A 12,256-nucleotide genomic window follows, 5' to 3' on the forward strand; every position below is an offset into this window, starting at 1 on the left:
TCTCTTTCCTTCTAGTTGTAGAATTTCCACTCAGCCAGCCTTCCTGTGGTTCTGGATGATGTCCGTGTTGTCATTTAGTTGTATTTTTGAAGTGGTTGTGCGAGGCAGCAATTTCCGGTGTTTACCTATTCTGCCGTCTTGGTTTCTCCCGTACCTAACTTTTCTGAGTCTCAAGTTTTCTTATTTACAAAATAGAACCACCCTTTCTAGGGTAGTTATGAGATAAAAATGAGAGAGACTATATAAAGCACAGTGTCTGGCATATAGTAGATGCTCTTCTTATTCCACTTCCCCGGCACTCAATATTTGTAAGGTCCCTAATCTCAGAATGTTGTAATTATGGACCATCCAAAAAGTTTAAGGAGACATAAACTATGCTTACACATACCTGTCTCTTGCCCTAAGAGAATTTAATAAAGAAGCAGAGTTTTTAAATTAAAAAATTTCCCCCAACCTTTTAGTTTAAAAATTTCAAACCTACGGAAAATTTAAAGAAACATGCTATTCCTTTAAATTTACCAACTGTCCCATTTGTTTCATCTTTATATATTTAAACTTTTGCTGAACTGTTTAGAAATAACTTGCAGGCATCATGATATTTCTCTTATAAATTCTTTAGCATAGTACATAACAACATAGTACATAATTAACATTAATTCAATAGTATCTTGCATCCAGTTCTTATTCAAATGTCCTGAGTTGTCTCAAAGTACTTTATTGCCTATCCCCAAATTCAGGATCCAGTTCCAGTTCAAACATTTAAGTATTTTGAGTCTTTCCTAATCTAGAACTGCCTTCCCCACCTTTTTTGGGTTTTATGACATTGACTTGTTTTTGAAGAGTCAAGGCCAATTGTCTCATAAAATATCCCACAATCTGGATTTGCCTGGTTGTTTTCTCATTGATTATGTTCATATTAAATGTCTGACAAGGTGACTACATAGGTGGTATTATGTACTTAATACACCACATCAGGAAGCTCATATTGTCAGGTTTCTGTACTATTTTAATCATCTTGTTAAAGTGGTGATCCCCAGATTTCTCTATGATAAAGGTATGTTTTTCCCTTTGTAATGAATATGTTGGTGAATATCCTGATCCGTAACAGTCATTCTGTTTTGGCATTCATTGATGATCCATTATTAAATTGGGAGGGGTCTCAAAAGAATGTTTTTTTTTTCTAATTCTAGCATTCTTTCTACATTAAATGGCATTCTATAAAGTTTCCCCTCCTTTTTTGAGTACTATTACAGATTCTGAAGTTTCTTTCCTTTGTAAACTTAACCTTATTATTAATTTTGATTTCCATCATCGTCCCAAATTTTACCCCTTCATACCAGATCCTGTGTCCTTTTGAAATGACCCTATAAATCTTTGATAACTTCTTTGCTTTCTGGCACAAGATGTTCTAGGATCTCCTTGAAATTTCCCTATCCCAGATCTAGACTCAGCCATTTCTCTAAAGGAGCCCTGGTTCCATTTATTGGGGAACGCTGTTTAGAAACCAAGATCTAGATGCCATTGGTACTAGGCTCTTAGTGGACAGAACTAGGAAGTATACGTGTATGGTAAAGCACAATTCATAGAGATTCAAATTGTATCTACAGATTCTTCCTCATATCCCTACATTTCATATTTGTATCTTTTCTTTGGTTCCCAACATCAATATATTTATTCATTTGCTTTGTCCTAAGATACATACAAAATAGTTTGAGAATTACAATACCAATATTACTACCAACAACAAACCTGTAGAGTCAGGTGTGTTTTCTAGTTGTCCTTGGACTATATGCCACTGAAGTTGTACAGTCAGGGTATTATATTCAAAATATATTTGAATTCTTTTTTGTGTTTTTTTTTAATCTTTTTATTTTTAATCCTCACCCGAGGATATTTTTTCTGTTAATTTTTAGAGAGAGTGGAAAGGAGGGGGAGAGACAGAGAGAAACATCAATGTGAGAGAGACATATTAATTGGTTTCCTCCTTCATGTGCCCCGATAAGGGCCGGGGATCAAGCCTGCAAACCTTTGGTCCGCAGGCTGACGCTCTATCCAGTGAGCTAAATTGGCTAGGGCTAGTTCCCTTATTTTCTAAATAGGAAACTGAGGTGAAATTGTGGCTTGCCTAGTTCTTTATTATAAACTTGGAGATCCTATGAGGCCTTGCCTGATCTGAGCCTTAGATGTGGATGTCTGGCCTTTAGTTTGGCTTTTTCCTCCCTAGGCTTATTCTCAGGGACTTTGGACTGTTTCACTGTAGTTGTTTTTATCCCTGGGGACTATAAATAGGGACTGCATGCTATGAAAGTGTTATTAATTGCAGTGCAGATGAGGTTCGCAGAAAATCTCTGGTTCTCAAGTTCCCTAAACAGCAACTCCCTCCTAAGAAGAAACGGCGAGTTGGAACCACTGTTCACTGTGACTATTTGAATGTGAGTATTTGCATTGCTTTTTTCTGACCAGATGAGCTTCTCATTGATTCCCGTAGCCCTCTAAGCCATGGTCCTGACATAGATTCTGAATCCCTTTGTCCTTGCCCTGAAATTTAATGTGTACTGTTCATTATAAGACTTCCAAAACATATTTGTCCAGCTAGAAAGTATTGTTTTTTAATCTATAGAAGCATTCTGATTCATTGTTTTTCCTTAGAGACCTCATAAGTCCATCCACCGGCGCCGGACAGACCCCATGGTGACACTGTCATCCATCTTGGAGTCTATCATCAACGACATGAGAGATCTTCCAAATGTGAGTTTATTGCATTCATATCTACAGTAGAGACAAAAAGGCTTTTTGTTCTGTCCATGATTTTAGATGGAGGAGGACAGTATAGTCCTAAGTACATGGAAATCCTAATTCTTTGGGGTATAGTGTTATTTTTTAAATTATTTTTTCTTCTCTGTCTTGTTGTTAATCCTCACCTGAAGATATTTTTTCCATTGATTTTGTTCGTTTGTTTTGAGAGAGAGGAAGGGCGGTGAGAGAGAGAGAGGACGTGAAACATCAATGTGAGAGAGGCACATTGCTTGGTTGCCTCCTGCACATGCCGCCAACTGGGGCCAGGGATTGAACCTGTAGCTGTTGATCAGGAATCGAACCCTCAACCTTTTTGGTGTATGGGACAATGCTCTAATCAACTGAGCTACCTGGCCAGGGCTAAAAATATTTTTATTGATATTTGGAGAGAAAAACATTACTCAGCTGCCTCCTAAACGCCCTGTACCAGGGATCCAGCCTGCAACCTGGTCATATGCCCTGACACCAGGAATCAAACTGGCAAGCTTTTGGTGCATAGGACAGCACCCAACCAACTGAGCCACACTGGCCGAGGATAGGTTATAGTTTTTTGCTTCTTTCATTTTTTTATAAAACAAGTGAGTAGAGGGAACAGTCATACCTGCTTCATCTAGAAAACATCCTTTGAGAGTTGATGAACAGGTAGAGAGGTAAGATGTGAAAGAATCTTCAGGAATCTCTGGCAAGTGTTCTTTGCTTATGGGTGGTGCTGGCTCTTGTTTGCACAGACTTACCCTTTCCACACTCCAGTCAATGGGAAGGTTGTAAAGGACTACTACAAAATTATTACTCGACCAATGGACTTACAGACACTTCGTGAAAATGTGCGTAAACGCCTCTACCCATCTCGGGAAGAGTTCAGAGAGCATTTGGAGCTCATTGTGAAAAATAGTACAACCTACAATGGTAAGAATCATCTATTCTTTGATTGAAGAGGTCACCTTTCAGATCCTCATAAGTTCAGACTATATAGGACTGATGAAAAGGTCCTAAAATGTATTAGTGCATTTTGCAGTTTTGAAAATCCGATAGTACACATTTTAGTCATTTAATATATACTTCACCCTTGAACAACCTGGGTTTCAATTGTGTGGGTCCATTTATATACGATTTAAAAATATAAATATATATTTTTATTGATTCCAGAGAAGAAGGGAGAGGGAGAGAGAGAAACATCAATTATGAGAGGGAATCATTGATTGGCTGCCTCCTGCATGTTGGATCAAGCATGCAACCCAGGCATGTGCCCTTGACTGGAATCGAACCTGGCAGGGACCCTTTGGTCCACAGGCGAACGCTCTATCCACTAAACCAAACCAGCCAGGGCTATATGATTTTTGAATTGACCTTCCCAGTTCAAACCCACATTGTTCAATGGTTAACTGGTAGTGGGAATCTGAATATGCAGAGAGCCAACTTAAATTATACATGAATTTTCTACTGTGTGAGTCGTCAGTGCCCTTAACCTCTGCATTGTTCAAGGGTCAACTGTATATTGCTTCTTTTTATTACCACTTTTTTTAAAAAATATATTCTTTATTGATTTCAGAGAGGAAGGGAGAGGGGGGAGAGAGAAACATCAATGATGAGAGAGAATCATTGATTGGCTGCCACCTGCACGCCCCCTACTGGGGATCGAGCCCGCAACCCAGGCATGTGCCCTTTGCTGGAATCGAACCCGGGACCCTTCAGTCCGCAGGCTGACGCTCTATCCACTGAGCCAAGCTGGCCAGGGCTTATTACCACTTTTTAATGTATCATCTGGAGAATTTGGAGTCTATCTGTTGAAATGAAACTATTACATGGGGAGCACTAGGAGTTTAAGAAGTGGGCCTAGGTAAAAAGAAGGGAGAAGCATTCAGTGTGGATGGAACCTGTGCAGAGTATGTGCATGTGACATATTTGCTGTGTGTGAATCTTTGATTTGGTCTACAAATCTATTACAAGGGATGTTATATGTCCACTTTGCTTAAAAGCTGGAAAGGCAAGGAGGAAGAAATCTGAGTCTTTTTAAAGGGGGAAAAACAGTACAGGTTCTGTATGTAAAGGGTAAACTTTTTTTGGTTCCCATTGTGTCCTTGAGCACAGATTCATATAGGGGTTAAGAGTACAGGTAACATATGAGTCATGGCTCTGACTCTTACAAATTGAGTCACCTTAGATAAATTATCTTAACTGCTCATAGCCTCCTCAGTTTTGTCATCTAAATATGGGGCAATGGTGTCTTATTTTCCCATTATTCTTTTTTGGGGGAGGGGGGCTTGAATATTTTTATTTAACTTCAGCAAATATTGGGAATAGAAAAATGAACTCTGCAGAATCTCACAAATAAATTTTTCTGATCTCCACTAACAAATGTTATCCTCTGATGACTAAGCAGTGATCATGCTATGAACAGTCACCGTAATTATAAGGGGTACTGAAATATATCCCATTATTCTTACTGAACATGTCATTAAACATTTGTTGAATGAATAAATGAATGAATGCTAAATTAATTAGAAAAGAGCTGAGGTTTAGGCTCTGGGGAACACTTACACAAAAGAATAATCAGGGAAAGATAAGAAAATAAGTACTGAAAGGAAGTAGTCAGAATTATTAGTCTAGATGAAAATGTTTTTAACTATCCTGGTGAGCTTAAATTAGGGTAGCCATAAGCAGGGAGTGTAGGAAATGGTTTCTGAAGCTCTTGTTATGGATATCAGAGAAACTAAAGTAATATTCTGAGATGAGATAGAGATTCTTTTATGAGAAAGGCTTTGTTTGGATTAGCCGTATGTTGGGAGGACATCACAAACCATGAGTTCTACAAACAAAAATTACAGTGGCAAATTCTATATGCTAAGTATGGGAAGATTTTAAATCCTGTATTGATTGCCTCAGCCATCCTTAAACATATTATCGTTCTCCATGCTTAGTATCATTTTCAAAGCATTAAAGACAGCAGTATCAATAGTTGTACTACTATGTGTGGATATACACAAATAAGGAAGAGAGTTAAAATTAGTTTGTTCATTTGTTGTGTGTCTACTATTTGTTAGGCACTAAAAATGAAGATAAGACTGGTTTATGTGTGTAGCCCAGCAGCTAGTCTGGTGCCTGGCACATATTTGGTGCTTAAGTAAATGTGGCAAACATCTGGAGAAGTGTTGGCAGCTCTTACCTCCCATTTAAAAAAAAATATTTTTATTGATTTTTCAGAGAAGGGATAGGGAGAGAGAGATAGAAACATCAGTGAAGAGAGAGAATCATCGATCGGCTGTCTGCTGCACAACCCCTACTGGGGATCGAGCCTGCAATCCCAGGCACGTCTCCTGACCGGGAATCGAACCGTGACCTCTGGTTCATAGGTCGAGGCTCAACCATTGAGGCACACTAGCTGGGCTTGCCTCCCCCATTTTTAACAGTTTCATTTCTTCTTGTTGCTCTACAATTTAGGGCCAAAGCACTCATTGACCCAGATCTCTCAATCCATGCTGGATCTCTGTGATGAAAAACTCAATTCCTTTTGTAGATGGAAAAACTGAGGTTCATAGAAGAAAATGACTTGTCCTGGGCATCATGACTTTTAAATAGTCGAGCTAGGATTAAAATCTATAACCCACATGTTTCTTTAGAAAGGGCCAAGGAAAGTGATTTTCCAGGAAGTCATCTGGCGTTGAGGCTGTATTTTGGCAGGGAGGAATTTTAATTTTTAAAAGGTAATCTATATTCCATCTTATCTAAAAAAATATGGTACCTTACAAGCTTATAAAAATGCAATAATGATATAATGATGTTAATACTGAAGTAGATACTTCATAAAAGGATAATCAAATGGCCAATAAACAAGAAAAGATTCTCAACTTGATTGATTATTGGGGAAGTGCAAATTTAAACCATGATTAGATACCACTACATACCCACCAGAAAGGCTAAAATTTTAAAAAGACTTAAAATAAAAAGATTGATAGTGTTAGGATGTGGAACAATTGGTACATAAACTTTTTCCCAGTAAAGTATGAAATGAATTTCATTTAGATTTCCTTATACAGAAGTCATTAATCAACAGTAATGTGTTAGTGTGATTGTAAAATCTAACTTGGTGAAGGTGTTTCTATTATGGAAGCTAAGGTTTTGATGCCCAGGGATGTATATTTTGGTGAATAGAGTAGAATACAGAATACCTAAAGGAGTGGTTGGTACATCCTGTTTGATCCTTTTACTAGAATGTCATTTATCTTGACTTTTTGCTTGAAACTGAATAATCGAAAATTCTTAGACTTTTTTCGGCAACAGCAAGAGACAACCTAACTTTAAATTATCCTTAATTTTCTATGGTGATCATACCTCATGGAAACCTTTGCTTTGTTTCATGTCAGAAAGAAGACAAATTGGCTCGTTTAGAGAAAGCTATCAATCCCTTGTTGGATGATGATGACCAAGTGGCATTTTCTTTTATTCTGGATAATATTGTCACCCAGAAAATGATGGCAGTTCCAGATGTAAGTGGTCTCTGTACTAAACATTGTGAAGATAGTACAGGGGAAAGGAAAAGATAATAGGGTATACATGTGTATATATGTCAGGGAGTCTGGTGGAGGGTGGTGTTTGTCAATTCAAACTGGCATATAAATGTCAAAACTGACTTTTTTGCTGTATGTGTGCATTATCATTAAAATTAAAGAGGCCAGGAAACTGTGGACATAAAGAGGTTGTTTCTTCCTATTGTTTACATTCAGTATTTGAATGTTCCTAATTAGCCCTGGAGAGAAATTAATATGCCACCCAACGGAAGCTTTGGAAATAGAGTTGCTTCTTGAAAAATGCCAGTTTGATAATTACCCAGTGTTTGTTGTCTTTTGTTTCATTTTTTGTCTTTTGCAACTTTATGACAGAGCTACTGTGTTAATTCATTGCACCATTTTGTTATAAGGATCCTGGTTAGGAATTCTGATCTAAGTTTCCTTTTGTGTTCCTATATGTGTAATGCAATAAAACTTCTGGATGGGACTAGGGAATAAGAAATTTTGAGTATGAAGCAGGAGTTCTTACTCTTTCAGAGCATAGAAACCCTTAAAGGAATACAAGAACACCTTAAGTTACATACAGAGTTTTGTGTGGTTATGATGTATCTTTCTGGGAAAAGGGTAATTAGTTTTGGTTAGAGTCTCAGGAATATCTGTGTCCCAATGAAGGTTGAGAATCTTTAGTAGAAACAGTGGTTTTTATTTAATTTCTCATGCTTTCTTTTTGCTAGTCTTGGCCATTTCATCACCCAGTTAATAAGAAGTTTGTTCCAGATTATTATAAAGTGATTGTCAGTCCAATGGATTTAGAGACTATACGTAAGGTGAGTGACTTGTTCTAATATGTGTTTTTGGAATCAATTAACTTTGTGTATCTAAGTGCCTGATTCTTTTAATCACAGAATATCTCCAAGCACAAGTATCAGAGTCGAGAGAGCTTTCTAGATGATGTCAACCTTATCCTTGCTAACAGTGTTAAGTACAATGGTGGGTATGTCTCCTTGTTTTTCTCTCTTTCTCCATCAGTCTGTTCATCTAACATTAATTAGAATTATTAAAATTTAAGTGCATGAAGTCTTGAGCAGTGATAGCGGAATCAGTCAGGTATCTTATTTTGTTTTTGTTTGTTAATCCTCACTTGAGGATATTTTTTTCATTGATTTTTAGAGAGTGGAAGGGAAGGAGGAGGGAATGAAAGAAACATTGATGTGAGAGAGACACATCGATTGGTTGCTTCCTGCATGTCTCTCACCTGGGCTAGGGATCAAACCTACAACTGAGATACGTGCCCTTGACCAGAATCCAACCCGAGACCCTTTGGTCCACGGGCCAATGCTCTAACCACTGAGCTACTGGCCAGGGCTTACTCTGCTTTTTTTAAAGCAGGCACACATGTTTAATTTTAAATAATGTTTTTATTGATATTTTAGTGTATGTGTTCTATAAAGTTTGTTAATAACTTTTAATGATGGAAAAGCAATGCACATTTATTTTTTTAAACTTTGGAAAGTACAGAAAATTGAGATGAGAATAAAAATCAAGTGGATATTACTTTGGACTTTGAGTCATCACTGCTTTCCATGAGATGTGAAAACTTACCTATGCCCCAGGCCCTTAGGTGGAGCTTAGGGAAATGTGTGACTCATAGATCATGATTATAGGGGCTTTTCTCCAGCAATATTTAGCACTCAAGTAGTTTGGCTGTAAGTCTGCCAGATAAAAGGTACAGAGAAATTGGAGGGGGTAGGTGAAGGGAGGGACAACCAGAAAGACAGATGAAAAAATGGGCATTCTAGGCAGAGAGAACGGAATGTTCAATATCATGGAGGAATGAAAGAACAGGGCAAGTTTGGTGAACTGTTAAACTAGTACCTGTATATTTCACCAAGGGAAGTGGTAGAAGATGAACCTCCCATTTTTGTTCCATCTCGGTTAGGTTAAAATAATGTACTTTCTCCCTTGAGATCTCCTTATTGCTTTGGAAATTAGAGGAAATGCCCTTATGTCAGTTATCCATTATTGCCTCCAGAAAACACTTAAACCTAATCAGTCAGAATTCTGGTAATATAGATGTGTTGGTAGGCTCACAGATGCTCAGCTCAATAATGATTATAACAAATGATAAGCAAGCAGGAGTCTTCAGAAAGGCTTCTTGGTCAGGTGATGGCTGGCTAAACACATTGTATGCGGGAAACGTATTTATACGTTTTACGTTGACTGGTAGTAGAGTGCGGGACACGTATTAATACGTTTTTTATAGACTAGCGGTAGAATGCGGGTAACGTATAAATACGTTTATTTTTATACTTTTTTATTGCTCTAAAGGGATGCTAACATTGCAGATATACGAATTCCAAAAGACAAAATTTGGGTCTCTAACACATACAATCGTGAATTATGTATGCACTTCCAGGTATAACGGTAATCTTTTCAAATGCGTAGAGTCATCCCTTCACACAATTCTCTGCCTCGCCATGCATTCAGTGCGATTCTAAGAAAAATAATTCAGTATACATTTTGTAGAAAATCACAAAAAGTTTCATTGAAAAAAAATATGTAAAACTAAAGTTATCGTAATTTTACTGAACGTTGCCATTTGCGCAAAAAATTAGCAAAAATGGCCTGCGCCACCTGTTAGCGTACGATAAAAACTACCCACAAACAATGTGTTAAGATACCAGGAGCTTATGTGAGGCAATAAGAAAAACCCAGAAGATGCTAATTGAAAAAATGCAAATTGAAACAAAGAGGTACCATTTTTTTCACCTATTAGATGAGCTAAATTAAAAAAAAAATTTTTTATGGATTTTGAGAGGAAGGGAGAGGGAGAGATAAAAACATCAATGATGAGAGATAATCATTGATTGCCTACTTTCTGCATGTCCCTCCACTGGGGATCAAGCCTGCAATTTGGGCATATGCCATGACTGGGAACCGAACTGTGACCTCCTGGTTCATAAATTGACGCTCAACCACTGAACCATGCCGGCTGGGCTGAGCTCAGTTTTTGAAAATGGAATATTCAATGCTAGTGAGGCAGGTGCTCTCACATATTGCTGTTGGCAGTATAAATTTGTAAGGCATTTCTGGAAAGCTCTTTGGTAGCATTGAGAGACTTAAAAATTGTTAAATGATCAGACTTTAGGGTATAGGGTAAGTTACTCAGCCTTTGCTTTCCCATATGTATAATAATTGTACCCTCCTTAGAGGGTTATTGTGAGCATTAAATAAAAAGATGCATGTGAGTGCTTATTAGCACATGGTGATAGGATGATAATCTATTTTAATCAGAGATGTAGACACTGATGTTTATGATCATGTTATATTAATGAGAAATAACCTGAATGGTTAATGTAAAGGGAATGTTCAGTTATTGTGCCATCTGTGTGATGGATTATTATGTAAGGATTAAAAGCTCTTTATAAAAAAAACTAACTAATGGCCCGGCCATTGTGGCTTAGTGGTTGAGCATTAACCTATGGACCAGGAGGTCATGGTTCCATTCCTAGTCAGGGCACATACCCAGATTGCGGGCTTGATTCCTCAGTAGGGGGCATGCAAGATGCAGCTGATTAATGATTCTCTCTTATCATTGATATTTCTCACTCTCCCTTCCTCTCTGAAATAAAAAATAAATTAAAAAAAACTAATGACAAAAATGCTTGCAATGTTGAGTGAGAAAAGCAGAACATAAAACTTCCTTTCTCAGTTATGCTTTAAAAAATAGATGTACAGTGGGGCCTTGATTTATGAGTTTAATTCGTTCCATGACAGAGCTCGTAGCTCAAATTACTCCTATGTCAAATCAACAGTGAACGAGTGAGACACGTGATGCTGGGCTGATGTGGCATTAACTGTGACGTCCGCTGCGCCAACTAGCAGTGGGGTATCTGAAGCTGGCTCATAACCCGAATTTTAGCTCGCAACTCAAAACAAAAAATCGGCCGAGAGACGGCTCATATCTCGAAAAACTCGGTAGTCGGGACACTCGTAAGTCAAGGCCCCACTGTATATATAAAAATTTGGAAGGAAATGCATGAATGTGATAGTAGTGGTTATTTCTGCGATAAAAGGTTAGGATAATCTTCATTTTCATCTTTTGCATGTTTTTCAAGTTTTCTGGTATGGAAAACTGGAAACTATTCCTAGAGGAGGTGATCTTTTTTAATCCTCACCCAAGGATATGTTTATTGATTTGAGAGAGAGAGAGAGAGAGAGAGAGAGAGAACATCAATCGCTTGCCTCCTGTATGCATCCTGATCGGGGATGGAATCCTCAACCTAGGTATGTGCACTGACCGGGAATGGAACTCACAACCTTTTTGGTGTACGGATGACGCTCCAACCAACTGAGCCACCCAGCTGGGCTAGAAGAGGTGACTTTTATGCTAAATTTTAAAGGATGATGATTATAGTAGGTAATATTTATTGATCACCTACTGTGCTAAGCAGATAATCAAGTGGAGAATGGTAGGGAAGATGTTCCAGGCAGACAGAACAAATGTAAAAGTAGATGAGTGTCTTGGATAAGGAAGTGAAAAGTAGTTGAGTTTGGCTAGGTTGTAGAGTAGGAGTTAATTTTGGTGGGAAGAAATGAGTTTTTAACCCTTTGCGGTCGTATTAAATTTGGACATGGGTGTTGTACTGGTCAGAATTAATTTCCATTGAAAGAGCAGTGATACATAACATGCAAGATTATGAAGGATAAACAAGATTTATTAACTCTTTTTTAGAACTACATCACTACTAGTAGAATCACTACAAACATCACTTTCTACATCAGAGTCAGTATTCAAGGTGCCAAAATAAAACTCTTCATCGTTACTTTCAGATTCGCAGTACACTTCTTTCGGTAACTTTCTTTTTGCCATTTTGGAGTATTATTTTGAAACTAGAGGCTTGGTGCACAAAAATTTGTGCACTCGGGGGAGGAGGGATCTCTCAGCCCGGCCT

At 37.9% G+C, this 12,256-nt stretch overlaps 1 protein-coding gene across 1 annotated transcript in view; it reads left to right on the forward strand.

The window, feature by feature from the left end:
- The window catches only part of TAF1 (TATA-box binding protein associated factor 1), an 80,933-nt gene that overhangs the window by 33,994 nt on the left and 34,683 nt on the right, over positions 1-12,256 (forward strand). Inside the window, 7 exon segments of the mRNA XM_006779672.2 lie at positions 2,324-2,432; positions 2,650-2,748; positions 3,525-3,702; positions 6,235-6,297; positions 7,153-7,280; positions 8,036-8,128; positions 8,207-8,291. Of these exon segments, the coding sequence (XP_006779735.1) occupies positions 2,324-2,432; positions 2,650-2,748; positions 3,525-3,702; positions 6,235-6,297; positions 7,153-7,280; positions 8,036-8,128; positions 8,207-8,291 (755 nt within the window).

This window comes from Myotis davidii, unplaced genomic scaffold, assembly GCF_000327345.1.
Source record: "Myotis davidii unplaced genomic scaffold, ASM32734v1 scaffold1983, whole genome shotgun sequence".
Taxonomy (NCBI): domain Eukaryota; kingdom Metazoa; phylum Chordata; class Mammalia; order Chiroptera; family Vespertilionidae; genus Myotis; species Myotis davidii.